Source organism: Mercenaria mercenaria, chromosome 1 (genome assembly GCF_021730395.1).
Source record: "Mercenaria mercenaria strain notata chromosome 1, MADL_Memer_1, whole genome shotgun sequence".
Taxonomy (NCBI): Eukaryota; Metazoa; Mollusca; class Bivalvia; order Venerida; family Veneridae; genus Mercenaria; species Mercenaria mercenaria.
In genome coordinates, this window is record NC_069361.1 from 33,326,600 (window position 1) to 33,349,068 (window position 22,469).

General features: G+C 35.6%; 1 protein-coding gene across 1 annotated transcript in view; it reads left to right on the forward strand.

Annotated features, from left to right (window-relative positions):
* The window catches only part of LOC123542085 (zinc finger FYVE domain-containing protein 26-like), a 76,871-nt gene that overhangs the window by 43,276 nt on the left and 11,126 nt on the right, over positions 1–22,469 (forward strand). Inside the window, exons 27-40 of the mRNA XM_053539142.1 lie at positions 1,182–1,322; positions 2,045–2,220; positions 6,148–6,278; positions 6,632–6,866; positions 11,068–11,228; positions 11,984–12,160; positions 12,645–12,810; positions 13,360–13,455; positions 13,993–14,052; positions 16,786–17,103; positions 18,086–18,179; positions 19,758–19,788; positions 20,337–20,502; positions 21,478–21,537. Of these exons, the coding sequence (XP_053395117.1) occupies positions 1,182–1,322; positions 2,045–2,220; positions 6,148–6,278; positions 6,632–6,866; positions 11,068–11,228; positions 11,984–12,160; positions 12,645–12,810; positions 13,360–13,455; positions 13,993–14,052; positions 16,786–17,103; positions 18,086–18,179; positions 19,758–19,788; positions 20,337–20,502; positions 21,478–21,537 (2,012 nt within the window). The remainder of the gene's footprint in view (positions 1–1,181; positions 1,323–2,044; positions 2,221–6,147; positions 6,279–6,631; positions 6,867–11,067; positions 11,229–11,983; positions 12,161–12,644; positions 12,811–13,359; positions 13,456–13,992; positions 14,053–16,785; positions 17,104–18,085; positions 18,180–19,757; positions 19,789–20,336; positions 20,503–21,477; positions 21,538–22,469) is intronic.

A 22,469-nucleotide genomic window follows, 5' to 3' on the forward strand; every position in this document is an offset into this window, starting at 1 on the left:
AAATCTTCTTCTTCAAAACCACTTGGCAGAATTACACCAAACTTCATAGGAATGATCCTTGGGTGGTCCCCTTTCAAAATTGTTCAAAGAATTGAATTTCATGCAGAACTCAGGTTGCCATGGCAACCGAAAGGAAAAACTTAAAAAATCTTCTTGTCCAAAACCACAGGTCATAGGGCTTTGATATTTGGTATGTAGCATCATCTAGTGGTCCTCTACCAAGATTGTTCAAATTATCCCCCTAGGGTCAAATATAGCCCCGCCCTGGGAGTCACATGATTTATAGACTTATATAGGAAAATTTTTGAAAATCTTCTTGTCCAAAACCAGGCGTAGAACCTTGATATTTGGCATGTGATATCATCTAATGGTCCTCTATATAGATTGTTCAAATTATGCCCCTAGAATGAAAAGAGGCCCCGCCCCGGGGGTCCAAAGTTTTACATAGACTTATATAGGAAACAAAAATTTAAAAATCTTCTTGTCTGAAATCACAAGACCTAGGCCTTTGATATTTGGTATGTAAGATTGCCTTGTGGTCCTCTACCAAAATTGTTCAAACTATGCCCCTTGGGTGAAAAGCGGCCCTGCCCTACGGGTACCAATTTTAACATAGACTTATATAGGAAAATAACTTCTAAAATCTTCTTGTCTGAAAGTTCAAGGCCTAGGCCTTTGATATTTGGTATGTAGCATTGCCTAGTGGTCCTTTACCAAGATTGTTCAAATTATACTCCTGGGGTGAAAAGAGACCCCGCACGGGGTCACTTGTTATGAGTTATATAGGAAAAAATACTTCAAAAATTATCTGATCATATTTCCTAGACTGTTTAATTATAATTACCGTGAATGTGACGTACTGACCTACTTTCTTAATATTTTGGCATCAGTTTGACATTTGAAACATGTAGCTCATATTACTCAGGTGAGCGATCCAGGGTCATCATGACCCTCTTGTTGAAAATTTAAGACTCTTTACTTCCTTTGAGACTCTAAGACTGTAGGATTTGTAGTCTTGAAGCCAGTTCTGCTTTCCATTAGAATTATGACATGATGTAATGGAATTGACTAGTATTTATAGTACAAACTATATCAAATATCCATTAACATATTTCTTGTATAGCTATAAATATGCTGGTATTCAAAGAATTGGTTATCAAATATTACCATTTTCACTACAGATAAAGAAAGAAGTTTTTCAGTAAGATCTACATCATCTGATAAACTAGATTTGGAAGCACGTGACAGTCCCCAGTTAAGACAAAGTCCACAACCAAGACATGACCTGCAGCAACTCAAGAGGAGAAGTATGGACCTACAGGGTAAGCTTACCTCTCCCAAAGTCATTTCTGTGGTAGTCAAAACATAATTGTTGCATAGAGTGCATTCATACAGGTACTCAAAATATTATGTACAGACGGAGCACTCTATACATGCGTGATAAATGATTGTCATGCAGTGAAAGGTAATCTTCCATGCAATTTGATATAAAATTGACAATGAGCAGTTAACATTGTATATGCTTCAATATGTGAATTTGAACTACTGCTACCTCGTGAAATTATTATGCCCGACTTATAACGGCCCTCATGCATAAATAGTATTAAAACATTCTTTGGCTATAAATTATTTCTTAAGTAATGCAGATATAAGGAAAAGTTCAAAAGCATCGTCTACAGATTGAATGAAGCTCAGTTATGATGAGAATATAAATTCATGCTGTAAAATCATTATTATTCTTATCTTAGGGAACTACTTTTTGCAGATTTCAAGGTCGAGTAAATCAATGACATTAAATCCAAATGGACAAGTAAGATTCCCTTTAATTCTGTGTTCAAAGGTTGAAATCCACAAATTCAAATCGCCACAAAGTAGCTGATTTGGCCCAGACCTCAAAATTTCTTGCTCCCAAAATGATATGATTTTACAGTAGTCCATTATATCCCAGTTATCCACTGTATCCTCCTTGTTAATTAAGGTTCTTTATGCATTCATATACATTTGACTATCTTCTTAATTGGAAAAAGTCATGTTAATTTAACAGGATCAAGATTAGCTATCAGTGCTCCTCACACAAGTAACAGTCCTGTGACCAAGGTCACTGGTGTTACCAAGGAGACGACCTTTGTGATGCCGTTAGAGCCTCCACCCCGGGACCAATGGATACCAGACTCTGCAGCCTCAGTCTGTATGGTGTGTAAAGTGGAGAGATTCAGCATGGTAAGATAGTTTTCTGTTATACAGTATACTGTAATATTTTATTTATGCTAATATAGTGACTGATTCACACTTGGCGACTCGTTCACTTTTTAGCTCACCAGAGCACAAAGTGCTCAGGGTGAGCTATTGTGATCGCTCACCGTCCGGCGTCCGTCCATCCGTCCATCCACACTTTCCTTTAAACAACATCTCCTCCTAAACCAACAGGCCAATTTTGATGTAACTTCATAAGGATGTTCCTTGGATGGTCTTCTTTAAAAATTGCTCAAAGAATTGAATTCCATGTAGAACTCTGGTTGCCATGGCAACAGACAGGAAAAACTTTAAAAATCTTCTTCTCAAAAACCAGAAGCCCTAGAGCTTAGATATTTGGTGTGAAGCATTGCCTAGTGGACCTCTACCAAATTTGTTCAAATCATGGCCCCGGGGTCAAAATTGACCCCGCCCCAGGGGTCACTTGATTTTACATAGGAAAATCTTAAAAAATCTTCTTCTCAAAAACCAGAAGCCCTAGAGCTTAGATATTTGACATGTAGCATTGCCTAGAGGACCTCTACTAAAGTTGTTCAAATCATGACCCCGGGGTCAAAATTGACCCCGCCCCAGGGGTCACTTGATTTTACATAGGAAAATCTTCAAAAATTTTCTAAAAATAAATGGAAGGCCTAGAGCTTAGATATTTCACGTGTAGCATTGCCTAGTGGACGTCTACAAAATTTGTTCAAATCATGACCCCCAGGGTCAAAATTGACCCCGCCCCAGAGGTCACTTGATTTTACATAGGAAAATCTTCAAAAATTTTCTAAAAATAAACCAGAAGGCCTAGATCTTAGATATTTAACGTGTAGCATTGCGTAGTAGACTTCTACAAAATTTGTTCAAATCATGAACTCCGGGATCAAATTGACCCCACCCAATGGGGTTACTTGATTGTACATAGAAAAATCTTCAATTTTTTCTAAATATAAACCAGAAGGCCTACAGCTTAGATATTTGACATGTAGCATTGCCTAATGGACCTCTACAAAATCTGTTCAAATCATGACCCCCGGGGTCAAAATTGACCCCGGCCCAGGGGTCACTTGATTTTACATAGGAAAATCTTCATAAAATTTCTAAAAATAAACCAGAAGGCCTACAGCTTAGATATTTCACGTGTACCATTGCCTAGTGGACCTCTACAAAATCTGTTCAAATCATGACCCCCGGGGTCAAAATTGACCCCATCCCAGGGGTCACTTGATTTTACATAGGAAAATCTTCAAAAATTTTCTAAAAATAAACCAAAAGGCCTAGATCTTAGATATTTGACATGTAGCATTGCCTAGTAGACTTCTACAAAAAATTTCAAATCATGACCCTGCCCCATGGGGTCACTTGATTTTACATAGGAAAATCTTCAAAAAATTTCTAAAAATAAACCAGAAGGCCTAGATCTTAGGTATTTGACGTGTAGCATTGCCTAGTAGACTTCTACAAAAAATTTTCAAATCTGGACCCCCCAGGGTCAAATTTACCCAGCCCCAGGGGTAACTTGATTGTATATAGGGAAACCTTCATAAATTTGCTAAAAATAAACCAGAAGGCCTAGATCTTAGATATTTGATATGTTACATTGCCTAGTAGACTTCTACAAACTTTGTTCCATTCATGACCCCTGGGGTAAACTTGGCCCTGCCCCAGGGGTTACTTGATTGTACATCAGAAAATCTTCCAAAAAAATTCTAAAAATCATCAGTTTGACATTTGAAACATGTAGCTCATATTACTCTGGTGAGCGATCCAGGGTCATCATAACCCTCTTGTTTTGTGTAATATAGTGACTCATTCACACTTTTTCGTTTGATATGGTGACTCCTTTACACTTTGGCGTAATATAATAACACTTTTGATATAATATGTTTCACATTTTTTTTTGGTCATATATAGCAACTCAGTCTCATAGTTTTTAGCTCACCTGTCACAAAGTGACAAGGTGAGCTTTTGTGATCGCGCGGTGTTCGATGTCTGGCGTGCGTCCGTGCGTGCGTCCTTGAACTTTTGCTTGTGACCACTCTAGAGGTCACATTTTTCATGGGATCTTTATGAAAATTGGTCAGAATGTTCATCTTGATGATATCTAGGTCAAGTTTGAAACTGGGTCACGTGCCTTCAAAAACTAGGTCAGTAGGTCTAAAAATAGAAAAACCTTGTGACCTCTCTAGAGGCCATATATTTCACAAGATCTTCATGAAAATTGGTGAGAATGTTCACCTTGATGATATCTAGGTCAGGTTCGAAACTGGGTCATGTGCCATCAAAAACTAGGTCAGTAGGTCTAAAAATAGAAAAACCTTGTGACCTCTCTAGAGGCCATATATTTCACAAGATCTTCATGAAAATTAGTCAGAACGTTCATCTTGATGATATCTAGGTCAGTTTTGAAACTGGGTTACGTGCCATCAAAAACTAGGTCAGTAGGTCAAATAATAGAAAAACCTTGTGACCTCTCTTAAAGGCCACATTTTTCATGGGATCTGTATGAAAGTTGGTCTGAATGTTCATCTTGATGATATCTAGGTCAGGTTCGAATCACTGGGTCAAAACATCGGGTCTAAAAATAACTAGGTCTAGGTATGGTCGTGTCTAAAATATTAGGATTAAATACCTAAATGTGGTCGACCTTACTCTAAGCCCTATTTTCAGAGATCTTCATGAAATTGTCTGAATGTTCACTTGATGATATTAGTCAGTTGAATGGTCAGTGCTAAAAACTAGGTCAGTAGGTCAAAATAGAAAAACTGTGACCTTCTAGCCATATTGATGGATCTTAGAAGTGTCGATGTTCACTTGATGATATTAGTCATTTGAAGTGGTCACGTGCCATAAAAACTAGGTCAGTAGGTCAAATAATAGAAAAACCTTGTGACCTCTCTAAAGGCCATATTTTTCATGGGATCTGTATGAAAGTTGGTCTGAATGTTCATCTTGATGATATCTAGATCAAGTTTGAAACAGGGTCATGTGCGGTCAAAAACTAGGTCAGTAGGTCTAAAAATAGAAAAACCTTGTGACCTCTCTAGAGGCCATACTTATGAATGGATCTCCATAAAAATTGGTCAGAATGTTCACCTTGATGATATCTAGGTCATGTTTGAAACTGGGTCACGTGCCTTAAAAAACTAGGTCAGTAGGTCAAATAATAAAAAAACCTTATGACCTCTCTAGAGGCCATACTTTTCATGGGATCTGTATGAAAGTTGGTCTGAATGTTCATCTTGATGATATCTAGGTCAAGTTTGAAACTGGGTCAACTGCGGTCAAAAACTAGGTCAGTAGGTCAAAAATTATTAAAATCTTTTGACTTCTCTAGAGGCCATATTTTTCAATGGATCTTCATGAAAATTGATCTGAATGTTCACCTTGATGATATCTAGGTCATTTTTGAAACTGGGTCACGTGTGGTCAAAAACTAGGTCAGTAGGTATAAAAATAGAAAAACCTTGTGACCTCTCTAGAGGCCATATTTTTCATGAGATCTTCATGAAAATTAGTGAGAATGTTCATCTTGATGATATCTAGATAAAATTCAAGACAGGGTCACATACCTTCGAAAACTAGGTCAATAGGTCAAATAATAGAAAAACCTTGTGACCTCTCTAGAGACCATATTTTTCAATGGATCTTCTTGAAAATTGGTCAGAATTCTTATCTTGATAATATCTAGGTCAAGGTCAAAACTGGGTCACATGAGCTCAAAAACTAGGTCACTATGTCAAATAATAGAAAAAAACGACGTCATACTCAAAACTGGGTCATGTGGGAAGAGGTGAGCGATTCAGGACCATCATGGTCCTCTTGTTTTAAAAAATGATGTAGAGTTAAATTTTATGTCTGAATGCCTTATAATTGAAGACTGTATAAATATATGTATGTATGTATTTGTAGTTTAACAGACGTCACCATTGTCGACGATGTGGTAGAGTGGTATGTGCAGGCTGCTCGGAGAAAGTTACTCCTATAAAAGGGATAAATGCTCGAACATGTGAGGACTGCTACAGGGAGATTGTTAAATCAAGGTATGAGTTGAGTCTATACACCAAATTTGGAGTTTGATGATGATTACATTTTACTGTAACAAGTTTACTTATATTACAGAACAAACTTTTATAGAGAGCTGGTTTTGTGCATGTTAAAACTGCCCTGTAATATTTTGTTTTGACACTTTGTGTAACATTTAGTCCCCTTACACTGTTTCATAATAAGGGACTCTTTCGTCAGAAAAGTCAATCCTGTGTTATGTTTAAAAGGACAAAATATTTTGTCAAGACAATTGGTATATGGATAAAGGGCAGTATTTAATATATGCTAATTACATTATTTTGTTGGTATTAACAAAAAAAAGTTGGATAATATGAAATGAAAATTACAGTGAAGGTGACAGGCGTGTATCAGCAGCAGAAATTTATCAGCAGTATAGGTTGTCTGACTCTAGTATGCCACCATCACCAAAACCGGTTGTCGCAGGTGGCATGATTGCAGCAATACAGGAAGCAGTGACATCCCAGACTCTGTCAGAGGTGATAAGCCATTCACACACAACTTGGAAATTACAGACAGATGACAATTACAATGCAAATCTAAGAGAAGACTTTTATTTTGAGCAGGTAAAAATAATTAATATTTTGAAATTATTTTTGACTATGTTTGAAGTAATTCATATAAATAAATCTAACATCTATGTAACCAAAGGCCTGCATATTAAAAATAACAGAAGTCTACCAATCTAGAGGTTGTGACTTTGATTCAAGGGCAAGGCAGTTTTTTAGATGACAATTCAAGGTAATAGACCTATAATCCGAATTGTCAATTTCCATGTCATTATGCACTCTTGTTCGCTATTTCGCCTTACATAGGCAATAAATGTAGCACATATCAGCACATGGTCTTCTGTGTTAGCCAGAGTGCTGTGAAATCATTAATATTCATGAGGAATGGATTTCTTGGAAGAGGCAAACCATGAAATTAAATCCCAAATAATCAGGTGAAACATTTGAGCCATGCCATGAGAAAACCAACATAGTGGCTTTGCGACCAGCATGGATCCAGACCAGCCTGCGCGTCCGCGCAGTCTGGTCAGGATCCATGTTGTTCGCTTTCAAGGACTATTGGAATTAGAGAAACCATTAGCTAACAGCATGGATCCTGACCAGACTGCGCGGATGCGCAGGCTGGTCTGGATCCATGCTGGTCGCAAACCCACTTTATTGGTTTTTTCGTGGCACGGCTCACTTGTTTACTCTATGTTCAGAAGTTGCAATCCACAAATCATACCCTCACAAAAAAAGCAGTTTAGACCCAAACCACAAAATTTCATGCAGGTGAAATTAAATGATTGCCACAGTATAATAAAATTGCATGAAGATAATTATAGATTGGAGATAGCTGATTGTGATTATGGGACTTCAACTCAAATTGTACATTAAACATGTGAACTTATTTATTCTCCACTCCCTTACCTTTGATTTATGTGTGGAAGTTGTCAGTCCCTTGCTGAGATGAACTTACATTTGGTAAAAAGTCCAGGTACACATACCGATAGATTAATTGAATGCTGTGTTTCAGGAATATTTTCTTCACAAATTATGTTAAATTGCAATAAATCAGTGTTTAGCCATTTGGATTGATTTTGAACATACTTTAAATATAGGTATGAGAATGTGAGGTGAGATATTAGTGGAAGGGTCTACATCAACAAAAGTATTTTTGACAAGAATTGTGATTTGAGTAAAACCACAAGTTGATAGTATTGATAAAGAAACTAAATATTTGTTGCGTATTTATTATTATATACAATGTACTGGGTGAAAAAGTAAGTACATGAAACAGGCAGGTAAAATTTTAATATTCTCTACCAGTTTCTTTAATAAGAGAGAGTTTGATAGGTTTTATTTATAATTGTTGATTTTGCTGTTTAGAGACCATTTTTGGCCCTTACAAGCTGGCAGGAAAGATCCTGTTGTGGAAATATTATTCATCAAAGATGTGCCATGGTTTGTAATGTTACATCTACAATTAATTCAAGTCCAGCATTTACACTCTGCCTTTAAACTGTGTAACTTGATCAACCTTTCCTGACAGAAATCATACTGTTCACTCAAGAGTGTATAAATGTTTGAAATTCTTTCAATTTTTGAACTTCTACATGTACAGTTCTTCATGCCTGGACACTCAAAAAGCCTTGCAATGAAACGTTGGTAAAAACACTTGAATTCCATACATGGGTAAACCTACACTGTTCCTTCACACTTTTACGTCTATTTATAACTGAGAATACAATAGCAAAACTGTTCTCATATCAATTTTTGTTGAAGATAAAACTGTTTTCATTTACTCTTTATGTCAGTTTTTGTAAAGGGTTAAACTGCTTTCATTGACTCTTTATATCATTTTTGTAAATGGTAAAATTGTTTTCCTTTACTCTTTTATATCAGCTAAATGTATTGACTGACATATTGGCAAAACTCTTTTATAGAAACTTTTGATTGACAGTACAATAGCAAAGCCAGCTTCCTTCACTCTTTTTATATCAATTTTTGACTGATGAAACAATAGCAAAGCCAGCTTCCTTCACTTTTTATATCAATTTTTGACTGATGAAACAGTAGCAAAGCTGGCTTCCTTCACTCTTTTTATATTAATTTTTGACTGATGAAACAATAGCAAAGCTGGCTTAACTGATGAAACAATAACAAAACTGGCTTTCTTCTCTCTTTTATATTAATTTTTGACTGATGAAACAATAGCAAAGCTGGCTTCCTTCACTTTTGTATATCAGTTTTTGACTGATGAAACAATAGCAAAACTGGCTTCCTTCACTCACACATCAATTTTTGACTGATGGTACAATAGCAAAACTGGCTTCCTTCGCTCTTTTATATCAGTTTTTGACTGATGAAACAATAGCAAAACTGTCTTCCTTAACTCTTTTCTATCAATTTTTGAATGATGGCTGGTTTCCTTTACTCTTTTCTGTCAGTTTTTGACTGATGAAACAATAGCAAAACTGACTTCCTTAACTCTTTTATCATTTTTATGCCCCCCAAAGGGAGGCATATAGTTTTTGAACCGTCTGTCTGTCGGTCTGTCCGCAATTTTCGTGTCCGGTCCATATCTTTGTCATCCATGGATGGATTTTCAAATAACTTGGCATGAATGTGTACCACAGTAAGACGACATGTCGCACGCAAGACTCAGGTCCGTAGCTCAAAGGTCAAGGTCACACTTAGACGTTAAAGGTCATTTTTCATCGTAGTGCATTGATAGGCGTGTCCGGTCCATATCTTTGTCATCCATGGATGGATTTTCAAGTAACTACGCATAAATGTGTGGCACAGTAAGACGACGTGTCGAGCGCAAGACCCAGGTCTGTAGCTCAAAGGTCAAGGTCACACTTAGACGTTAAAGGTCATATTTCATGATAGTGCATTGATGGGCGTGTCAGGTCCATATCTTTGTCATTCATGCATGGATTTTAAAATTATTGGGCATGAATGTGTACCACAGTTAGACGACATGTCGCACGCAAGACCCAGGTCCGTAGCTCGAAAGTCAAGGTCACACTTAGACATTAAAGGTCATATTTCATGATAGTGCAATGATGGGCGTGTCCGGTCCATATCTTTGTCATTCATGCATGGATTTTAAAATAACTACGCATGAATGTGTGGCACAGTAAGACGACATGTCGCGCGCAAGACCCAGGTCCGAGGGCAAAGGTCCTAAACTCTAACATCGGCCATAACTATTCATTCAAAGTGCCATCGGGGGCATGTGTCATCCTATGGAGACAGCTCTTGTTTGACTGATGGTACAATAGCAAAACTGGCTTCCTTCACTCTTTTATATCAGTTTTTGACTGATGAAACAGTAGCAAAACTGGCCTCCTTAACTCTCTTATATCAGTTTTTGACTGATGAAACAATAGCAAAACTGGCTTCCCTCACTCACACATCAATTTTTGACTGATGGTACAGTAGCAAAATTGGCTTTCTTCACTCTTTTGTATCAATTTCTGTTTGATGGTACAATAGCAGAACTGAATTTCTTAAGTCTTTTATGTCAGTTTTTGACTGATGAAACATAGCAAAATTGGCTTCCTTAACTCTTTTATATATCAGTTTTTGTTTGATGGTCCAATGATTATTATAATTCATCTGTTTGTTATTTTTTAAAAATTGAGTGTCTGACAATGTAGGATAGAATCAAAGTAAACACATGTATACAAAGTAGCAGAATAAATGAACATTGACTGCTAATTGTAGTACATTCTATTTGATTATTTTGTAAAGTCAAATATGAATATAAAATCAGAATGACAATAAATAGCAGTGAATTAGAAAAAACCTATCAGATATCTTTTTTTTTAATTTTACAAATCAAAATCATTTGTCCTACCAACAAGTTGGAATAAACAAAATGAATCACTTAAAAGACTTTGTTTGATACATTTGGAAACTTTATAAAAATGCAATAAGTTTTATCAAAGAGTCTTTAGAATATTTAGTTTTAAATGTTGAAGTGTAAATTTGACCAAATGTGTTTGTTTAGCTTTTGCTGCTAGCCCTTTTTAATTGGAGTTGTCTTAGATCTTAAATAGCTTGTAAATGGTTAATAAATATTTCAGAAACAATTATATGATTCATAACTTCATTTTCGTTGTATTGTAAAATAACATGCAAAGGCAACCTGTGTATATATTTTGAAAGCAGGCAACATCACCATACATGTAAAGATTGATTTGATAAATAAAAACGTGGACAGTTTGCAGTTGGACATATACGTACAGCATTTTGCTTTCTATTTAAGGCACCGAGTACATCCCTGTGTATATCCATATTAAATCTCCATGGTAACGGAAGAGAATGTGGTCGTCTGATCCTGAACATGTGCGATGATTTGTCTAAATACCTGAAGCCACTTGCCCCAGGAATACCTAACCCAGAAGTGGACTATAATCTTATAATGAGGTATATTCTTGTTCCAATACAGTGAAATATTGTCACTTATTTTTTTGATACGCAGGCTATTGTCAGATAAGGTCTGCAGCAAGTTTACTATAATTTGGGTAGTTTTCAAGTTACTTTTATTTCCCTGGTTGATAATACAACAGCAATATTTTTAGGAATGCAGACGAAATCCCCCTGGACAAAATCAGCCTGCTCAATTTGCCTGAGGCAGACAAAGTGCCATAGACATTTCCAGTTATATCCACATTTTCACTTTATTTCATTAAATATTGATGATAAACATCTTAAAAGTTGTATTTTTTTAATTTCTGTTCATTTTCATTTAATTTTATATTTTTTATTCAATGAAATTAAGAGGAAGTTTGTCCACCTTGGTCAAACTGAGCAGGGCAGATTTTATCCTCAAAAGTGAAGGTGGGAGGGAGGTTATCGTACATTTGTATTCTTATTGAAAAGAAATCTTATTTCTAATCATTTCATGTTTAGGAGATAATGTTATTTGATATTCACAGGTGTCATAAATTTCATTTTTTGTTCACAAAAGTAACAAAAATAAGACAATTGCAGATATTACCAAAAAACAAAATGTTATCTTTCTGCTACTTCATATCAAATGTAAACTTTTACAATATGTATCTGTTTCACAAATGTCTTTTTTAAAGTCCACAGAATGGTAATCCATTTATATATAAGCATAGCGGCATTTCTCTGTTTTGGAATATTCACTTGTTGAAATTGGAATATTTTCATTACAGTATGATGAAGTACCTCTTGTTCCATGCCAAGATGAAATTCACCAAGTGTGGGGACAATGCTGGTATGGGTCAGTGTGATAAATATCAGGGTCTAGTGGACATTCTGGCATTGCTGGTTGTAGATAACTACAAGGACCTACCTTCAATTGATGAACTGACCAAAGTGGATTCCGTCAGGTATATTATTTGAGCAACATCACAACAAAACCTAACATGCTGTAAAATGATATCATCTCTGTATAAGATCACATGATGTGGGACTTTCAACGAAAATAGTTTCACTGATTTGGTTCATTTAAATTTTAGTGAAATTTCTCATTTAAATGATATATCCAGATAAGTTATGTCTGCAAAGATTTTTCCTTGTGTGTTCATCTGTATGCACAAATAGAAAATATGCCTCTCAAACTTATTAATTATGTGGTAGAATCAGCACAAAATCTCACTGACTTTCATCTTTAGTATATATGAAAAGAAGAGTTTTAGAAAGGATCTTACTCTTGGGAGTTATGGTTATTTGTTAATTTGTAACAACCCCTTATTGGAAATTCCGTTATAGGAAATGCATGTGTAGTTATTGACTTTCAAATGCATATTTTATAATGACTTTTTGTGATTTTATTGTAATTAACATTTAAAGTTGCTGATTTTTATCTTGTAGGAGACTTAGGGACAAACTGATAGGTGATGAAAGACTGTCATTGGCTATGGAGGTGTCTACAAAATGTGGTTTGGATCCCACAGGGGTCTGGGTGGCCTGGGGTATGACATGTCTCCAGAGTGGCGATTTCACAGGGGCTAGGGAAAAATTCAGTAAATGTTTAAAGGTAAGAATTAGGAGACTTCACAGGGGCTATGGAAAAGTCAGCTAGTGTTTATGTAAATAAATTGTGTGAAATTCGTAAATGTTTAAGAAATATGATTGGATGAGGTACAAGTCGGAGACCCCAACAACTCTGTAGCAATATCTAAGTCGGTCAGGCAGGAAACGTAAATGTAAGAAAATAAACTCCGCTAAATCAGCATGTTCAATGTGATAAATTTGTGTATGGAAAGTTCTGTAAATGTTTAAAGGTTATAAATATGGGATTTTGGGGAGGTAGAGAAATGTTAAACAAATGTTTCAAGGGGCTAAGAAAAAAATACCAGAGGATAAGTGACAATTAGCAAATGATTCAAGGTTAGATTAGATTGAAAAAAAAACTAGCGCAAGATTGATTTATATTCTTTACCAGTCTGTCTTCATATTGATAAAATAAAAGATATGCCACATGATCTAATGTCACAAGGACTAATGTGATTGGTCAGCAAATATGAATTTCACTTATATGTTTAGTTTAATTTTTTTCAAATTTTGCATATTCATGTATTTTCAGCCAGTTAAAGACAAGAATGTTTGTAGTCCCCTGCCCAAAGTTCTTAATGATATAATAGACTGCCTGGAGAGTATGCCAGGAACTGGGGCTATGGAGGTAGGTATCCACACAGAATCTACCCCTAGCGATCTCCTTGGCTATGTGGTTCAGATTGCAGACTTTGATTCACTAGCTCAACACCTTTTTTGAAGTGTAGACAATTTTGATGTAAGGAAGTCATCCAGTTAGTTTTTAAAAAGTTGTAAGTGCCTGAAATAATGTTCTGAGGGGCTGCTGGGGCCTTCCTCCATCATGAAAAGCTGGAAAGGTGCAAGATGGTCTAGAATTGTGTCAGTGTCATATTTAAACACAACAGAAAAAAGCCACTCCAATCGCCATCATTTCCCAGGAGTCATTTTTACACAGCAGAGTTTCTTATTTCATGATTTAAAGCTGATGCCAGATTTCAAAGAACAGAGTTTACTTATGGAGAAATATATACTCCATTTTTGTTAAAGTATTTCAATTTCAATTAAAGATTTTGTATTGCATGCTTATATGGAAAAGAAAAAGTCAGAGTTTGCTGGCCTACTTTAAAATGAGGGGGTTGTAAATTTTGATGATTAATTTTTTTTTCAATATTATGTATTGCAGATTCAAGTTTTACTTGCCAACCCAGGATCACTGAAAAATCTGATAAACACACCAACCAGTGTAAGTAATGTTTGATCAATGTGTAGAGGATTTGTTCTCCTTGATAGATTGATCATTCATCTGAAATTGTTTATTCTGTTCATTTTGTTTTCATGTAGAGAAATTTTGTGTATTTGTGAAATGTAAAATTCAATCCATGAAAATAGGTTCCTAACGAATACTTTCTAGAATAACTCCACAAATGTTCACCTCATCGAAACAACGTGCAGAACGCATGTTTCGGATGGCTGACTTGAAGGTCAAGGTCACACTTAGGGGTCAAAGGTCATATGACTATTTTGTGTATATATTGCTCTGAATTTGCATTGCATTGCAGCGCTTATGTTTTTTTTTTTTGGCAGATCCTTCTTTTGTTCACTTACTAATAATTTTTTATATGCCCCTAAGGTAGGCTATATAGTTTTTGAACGTTGTCGTCTTTTTGTCGGTCTGTCGTTGTCCAGACATTTTCTGTGTCCGGGTACCATTCATTTGTCTGAGGATGGATTTTCAAATTAACTTGGAATGAATGTTGTTCTCTTTTAGTGATTGTCCCGCGCACTAAGAACCAGGTCTGTAGCTCAAGGTCAAGGTCACACTAGACTTTAGGATTAGTGCATTGATGGTCGTGTACGTCCATATCTTGTCACATTATGATTTTCAAATAATTTGGCATTACTTTGATATCACATTAAGAAGACGTTGTCGACGCAAGATCCAGGTCCGTTACCTTAAGGTCAGGTCACACTTGACGGGTTAAATGCGTAGTGCATGAAGGGCGTGTCGACTCCGGATCATGTAGTTGAACATGGATGATTTTAATTATTCTTGGCATGAATGTGTAACCACAGAAGAAATTAATCCTGCGCAAGACCAGCTCGTACTCAAAGGTCATAGGTCACTACATTTAGACGTTAAAGGATCATTTATCTGATAGTTCATTGTTATGCTTGTTGGTCCACTTGCCTCACCTTACATTCATGCTTGGATTTAAAATATTAAGCATTGCCTATGAATGGTCGATATCACAGTGTAAACAAAACGTTTCGCGCGCAATGACCAAGGTTCGTAGGTCAAAGTCTGAAATAATTAACATCGCATAAACTAATCATTCAAAGTGCCATAGGGGCATTTTCATACCTATGAGACAGCTCTGTTTTATATAACTCCCTTTTTAACGTATTAATAAATAGCATATTCATCAAAACATTATTTATACTTCGAAGGACAAGTAAACCGAGACACATATTTAGTACAACAGGATGGTAACTCAAATTTTTAGGTGTATAATTGCCATAATATCTGGTACTTGAAAGAAATTTTATTTCGCTTTTTGTTAAATTCTTCCCTTTGTAGTTCCTCATTTGACTAAGTAATATTTTTCTGAGGACCTTCTTGTCCTCACAGGGCAATGAATAAACACGTGAGCGATAAAGTAATAGGCCCATTATGGCCATCTTCGTACTATAAGTATCATCACAACAATAATTGAAAGTGTAATTGCATACAGAAAGTATTGATTAACAATTACTTTTGAACATAACTCATCAAGCAACATGAAAAGAACAGTATAGACTCACAGCATTCCAAGAATTCTTTATAAACCTTCCGGACCATTGGTTTCAATACTTGTCACTGTGGATTTCCATCACGTACTCATGCGTTACTATATGAAAAGCTGTACATACATCGGTATCATCGTAACAGTTGACAAAGTTTGAATTTTGTATTCAGTATTCAATTTATTGATAAGAGGCTCATCAAAATCACAAGTAACAATAAAATCAATAACATAGTGCAGACAAATTTGTGTATACATTTTGTACCATACGACGTGCCTATATACATTACTTTAGAACCATAAAATATAAATAGTATTACAATCCTGATTATTTGTGATTTGACTCACTGCCCTCACACACTAATACCTTCGCTTCGATACGAACAATACTCTGATGGAAAGCCATTACTGCCTAATATAAGTTCAAAATATCCTACTCACCACAAGGTAGGCTATACAGAACAAGCCTAAATCTCCAGGACTAATGAATGCTTAATGACAGCAATGTAAGTTAATGACAGATCAAAAGATAACTCGAAACCAGTATACATAATGTTAAAGTATGTGAATATGTAAATATAAAACATTTAAACTGAACTATAAAAGTAAATGCCAGACGGCATTATTTGATCACCCTCAAATCAAAAGAGAAAGTATAAGAAACAAATCCCAATATTTTGAAGCAGTCATGTAATAATAATCACAAACTGTCATCACAAACACAAGTAATATCACAAACACAAGTAACATCATCACAATCATCACAATTACAAGTAACGTCATCACAGACACAAGTAACATAATCACAATCATCACAATCACAAGTAACGTCATCACAGACACAAGTAACATAATCACAATCATCACAATCACAAGTAACGTCATCACAGACACAAGTAACATCATCACAGACACAAGTAACATCATCACAAGTAACATCATCACAAACACAAGTAACATTATCACAGTCATTACTATCACAAGTGCTGTAATCGCAGACTCTAGTGACAAGTGTCATCATCATAAACACATGTGCTAACATCACATACACAAGTGCTATCATCATATACACAAGTGCCATCATCACATACACAAGTGTTATATTTAGCACAAATCTGTTTAACGTTACTGGTGTTTATCATTTGGCTCTAGTTACCGTGACGTCACTTTTTGACGTACTTCCTGTGTAATTGTTTGTTTTTGAATGTAATACAGTCATCAAAACTAAATGTACTTTTAGTATTGATGTCATTCCTGACAAGTGTGGTCAACAAAAACAAGTGCTTTCATCACATGATTTCTGTTTTTGGCAGAAGTGCAGTATAGAAGTGTTTATCGAAGGCTTGTTAAAACCATCCTTTGAAGCAGGAGAGTTGGGCCGTCTTACCAACCAGATGTTACTCATTGACCCGTCACTGGAGAGATGGAACCCGTTTCTTACTGCGTCATGTAGATATTTTGTGAAGCATAAGTTACATCATGTCCTGTATGAATTTCAGCTGTTTATGAAAGTAAGTTTTTATAGCTCGACTATCAAAGAATTTAATGAGCTATATCACCATGCACGTCCGTCGCGTCGGTCCGATTTGGTTAAGGTTGTGTTTAGTGATTCAGTAAACCACTGTGTCGAATGGATGAACTTCACACACTTATTCACGTGATAACTGACCTACACTGAAGTCCAAATCTATTTGCTTTTTACAAAATATCCCTTTCGACTTAGGAAAATGCTAGTTAAGGTTTGTATGTAAGCTGTATTCAGAACACATTGTGGGAATGGATTGAACTTCAACACTTATTCACGTGAAAATGGATCCTAAAATGCACGTCCATAACTCTATTATTCTTATTACAAATTGCCTTTTTCGACTTAGAAATTACTGTTAGTTTTGTATGTAAGCTGTATCTCAAGTACCATCATAATAGGTAATGGATTGACCTTACAACTAGTTCACTGTCATAATTTGACATCAATTGCAGGTACCATAACTCTACTTTGACATTTTTAAAATTGATTAGCCCCTTTTTCGGACTCTAGCAGTTTGGTTAAGTTTTTTGTATTAAGCTGGTATCTAGTATCAACTACTGGGAATGGTATTGAAACTTTTCACACTTTAAACTGTCATGAGTGAATAGTACTGTTAGTTCCTTATCTTTTTAATAACCATTAGTTTCACAAAATTTGCCCTTTTATTGTATTCATTCAGTTGACAAGGTGTGAATAGTGAGCCGTATTTCTTCTCCGACAGCTCTTGTTATTCTTGACACACTTTATATGTTATACACAGGATTTCATGTAGGGGTGTGGTTTGACAGGACATCTTGTGTTCTGAATATCGAATTTAGAAACTATTCAACACAGTTAAACTGCGAAATATTTGAAGTGCCGTGCCATGAAGAAAACATATTATTAGTGGGTGTGTGACAAATGATAACCACCTTCATCCCAGCGCAGTCATGTCAACAGGTCAATGTTTGTTTCGCCTTTTAAAGCCTATGGAATTGAGAAACTGTTACGAACACTATGGAGCTGAGGGATGCTGCCAGATGCAAGGTGGTTGTGGATCGGAGTGGTCACAAACACTATGTTTGATTTTCTCAAGGCGCACTCATATGATTTGTCGGATATGAAATTTCATTGCTTTGGTCAACATGGCCAGTACATGTGATTTACACTTTTGAAGTCAAATGATAAGATTTACTTAATTCTTGGGGATTATGCAGACAGGAATCCTTACAAAACTAGACCGAATGAATTTAGTTATGTCATAGTAAGTTAAAAGCTTGTATTTCTGATTTCTTTACAATTTACGTATTCTTGAAATGTACATCGCTGTATTCATCAGTAGCAAGTAAAAAGTACTAATTTTCCATTGAGAAAAGTCTACAGGTCATTTACAATACTTCAATACCATTTTGCATAGTTACGAAAATGTTGGATATATTTCCTGACTTCCTAGGGTAAGACATGTTTCACACACTTTTACAGAGCAGAGCTTTACAACAATCTTAATTTTGTTTGTCGTAGAATAAATACCTGTTCACAGAACTTTCAACAACATATGAGTAGATTAGTATCTTTTATTCCATGATTTCTTATATAAATACATTAGATAAAATTGCCTTAAATTTTGCAAACAATTGATGAGACCATAATTTTACTTTTTAGAGTGGAACATTGAATTCTGTCACATTAATAAATCATACGTACAGTAAATCCATGTTGTGTCGTGGGTAATTTGGAAATGCCAATTTTTCGAACATTCATGACCGATTTCAAATACCACAAAGCTGACTTGCTATGAATCAAATAGTTAGTCAATAGTCGAAACATCATTGTAATTTGATTAAGACTAGTATATAAAGCCACCCATGGAAAAAATCCAACTGTGGCTTTCAGACCAGGATGGATCCAGACCAGCCTTGCGACTTCCGGCCAGTACTGGATCAGGGGTCCATGCTGTTTGCTAACGGTTCTTAATTGCTGTTGCTTTGCTAACATATACAGCAGGATCTAGACACTGTTCAGAGGCGCAGTGGTTTGGTCAGTGCAGGTCGCAAAGCATCTATGGTTTTCATGGCACGGCTATCTTGATGTTGTCGTAGTGCATTTAATGAACACACCTTCAATTCCTATCAGATGATATCAGATCCTTCCTTAACCTCAGTCAAATTTTGGATGGTACTCATTGCTAGGCCATCCAGTAGAATTTTTGTAGGGATCACTGTTCTGATGAATGAGGAGGGATTGTGTCGTGATGGAAGGGATTGGATGGGGAGTGATTGAACTGGAAAGTTTAATATTAAATGAAATTAACTTGCTTAATTCACTCTTGATTTAGATGAATTTAAACGACGAATTAGCTTTACTTGGTTGTTTTTTTAGACATACATTAAGCCAGATTAACAATTATCTTACTTTTCTTTAAATGTCATACACAGAAATATATTGTGTAATCACAGTTTTTTTGCCTTACGAAAATATGGGATTGGAATTCAGATTTTTAGTATGTACTATGACCATTTTGCTTAAAAGTGTATTTTGTTTGAAGCAATATTTAGATTCCATACCCACTGGGGAAATGCCGCATCCTGATCAGTTCTCAGAGGCAACGGATCATGGAAGGAAGGAAATGAGTGAAGGCGCGAACATGTTTCCATGTAGGGCTTGTCAAGAGTCCTGAAGAAGTGTCCAGGTTATGAACTGTCTCATTAAAGTTTTACAATTTTCTGTTCAGATTTAATGCTTGTAGCAAAGAGTTAATGCCTTGACTTATGTAAAATAAGGTAGTGTAAGTGATTATTAGTAGGTCTTAAGCTTTAAAACAATGTGTATATTTTGTTTTGGGTCCAGTAGGTTGAAGGTCAAGGTGGCAATGAAATTTAAAACTTATGAAATTTTCATGCGTATTTCTATGTTTGCTGCTAAAGTAAATACCGGTACTTTAAGAAAGTAAATTTGCTACTGAGAGTGTGTATGTTAAAAAAAATTGTTTGATAAATTCCACATACTCTGAAATCAAGAATTTTTATGAGGGGCTAATTTTTATGGTTGAATCAATCTGCAGAATTAAATCCCAACAAACAAGTAAAATGCCCATTCGTTTTATGTTCAGACTTTTAAATGCACAAATTTATATCACCATGAAATTGCCATTTTGACCAAAACCACAAAATTACCTGCCCATGAAATCAAATGATTTTCCATAATTATGTGAAACATCAATTGTCTTTCATATTTCAGATATATCAAAACAATCGCTCTTCAAATAGAGATAACAAAATTCTTTCAAGCCTGTCTCACTAGTTCAGCAGGGGAGTCTGCATCAGCAGCTATGTCATCAGTTGGATCTTCCAAGGTGCCTACCCTATTTGGAAGTCAGCAGGTCCGCAATGATCTGGCTATAATGGTAGTTAATTTTGTTGTTTTTCTTTGCCTAAATTAGTACAAGTTTAGATATAAGATCTACATGATTAAAAGCTCCCTATATTAGGCAAGTAGACAAGTGTTAAAAATCTAGAAGGTCAACTTTAGGGACTGGACCTACTTCCTTGAGGTTGTCAGATAGTGATACTGGAACTATTTTTATTTATTCATTAGAATTTTGTGATCAGATTCACCTTCAGCCTGATAAATTTCCAAAATGGACTGGTACATCATTCAATTTGGGCATTACCATTGATTATTTGAAGGGGTGTTCACTGAAAAATTCACTGACTGAAAAGCAAACAGTGCAGGCTGATCTTGGTCTGCACTGGTCACAAAGGCAGAACCACTTGCCACCAGCAGGCTAAAGGATAAATCAAATTAAAATGCAAGGCATTAAAACAGCCTTAATATCACATTGTTTAAGATATGAATATAAACACAGAATTCGAGTGTATCTGGTAAAATGATTCTTTCTTTATGAATTGAAACATTAAAGCTCATATATAAAGTTATTATACTTTATTAACTTTTGTAGAAAGAATAAAACAATAACCAACAGAAATATATTTAACTTGTAAGACTTATAATTTTGCAACTGGAATATTTTCTGCACTAAGGTAATGGATCCATAATGACGATTAGCAATTTCAGTGCAGTCACATATTCTTGTATTCTGTGTCCGCATTCTTTTGCCGTAAATGTAGTTTATGTGAGCACAATTCCTTCGGGGCTTCCATACCTGGTCAGTGGGGGAAATGCTGTGATCATATATAGAGAGTACACAGTAATACTGGTAATGGAATGGAAATTAATGTTACAGGTCCGCTGCTTTAAACTGGTTTGCTCTCATGCTAGGGGGATTGGCAAGTACATGTACCTGAACATGCAGGTCAAATACAGGTTACTGAACGGTCAGTCAGAAATTGTTTATGAGTGAAAATTCTTCTGTTTTCAGATTCTGATGTGTGGAGACAATATTGAAACTTCATTTACTTATGCTGTTAGAATAATCAAGGTAAGTGCTAATGGATTGTTTGATTTAGAGTCTTAATCTGTTAATAGAACAAGCCTGCAAGTGTTCTTATCTCAAGAAGAGTCAGATTAACAAAATGGTATCTATATAACTGTAAAATTATTTAATTTTGTGGGCATGAAATTTTGTGGATTTTTCCATATCATCTAGTTTTTGAGAATATAAATTTGTGATTTTCCCTCTTTTATATATAAAATGAATGGGAAATTTACTTGTGCATTGGGATTTAATTTTGTGGACTGACAGAACCTTGAATTTTCTATAAAAATTGTCCTCAATAAATATAAATGATTTCATGGTATAAGAGGATTCTTTTAAAGATATAATCAATAGTTACAGGCCAGAATTGTTTTACCAAACTGAATTCACAGTCTACATATTTTACATGTAGTTTTTATTATGTCACTGGTATGGAGGAAAAAGGGTACACATTTGTATTTAATGTTAATGAATAAAACACATTTCCTTTATTGAACCTATACACACACATTCAGTGAAAAGTTATACACACCTTCAGTGAACCCATATACATGCCTTCATTAAACCAGTATACTCATATTCAGTGAACCTGTATACACACATTCGGTGAACCTATATACATGCCTTCAATGAACCCATATATACACACCTTCATTGAACCCATATACATGCCTTCATTTGGTGAACCCTTACACAAGCCTTCATTGAACCTATGTTTTTAGCTCACCTGTCACGAAATGACAAGGTGAGCTTTTGTGATCGTGCAGCGTCCGTCGTCCGTGCATCTGTGCGTGCGTCTTTGCGTGCGTAAACTTTTCCTTGTGACATCTCTAGAGGTCACATTTTTCATGGGATCTTTATGAAAATGGGTCAGAATGTTCATCTTGGTAAATTCTAGGTCAAGTTTGAAACTGGGTCACGTGCCATCAAAAACT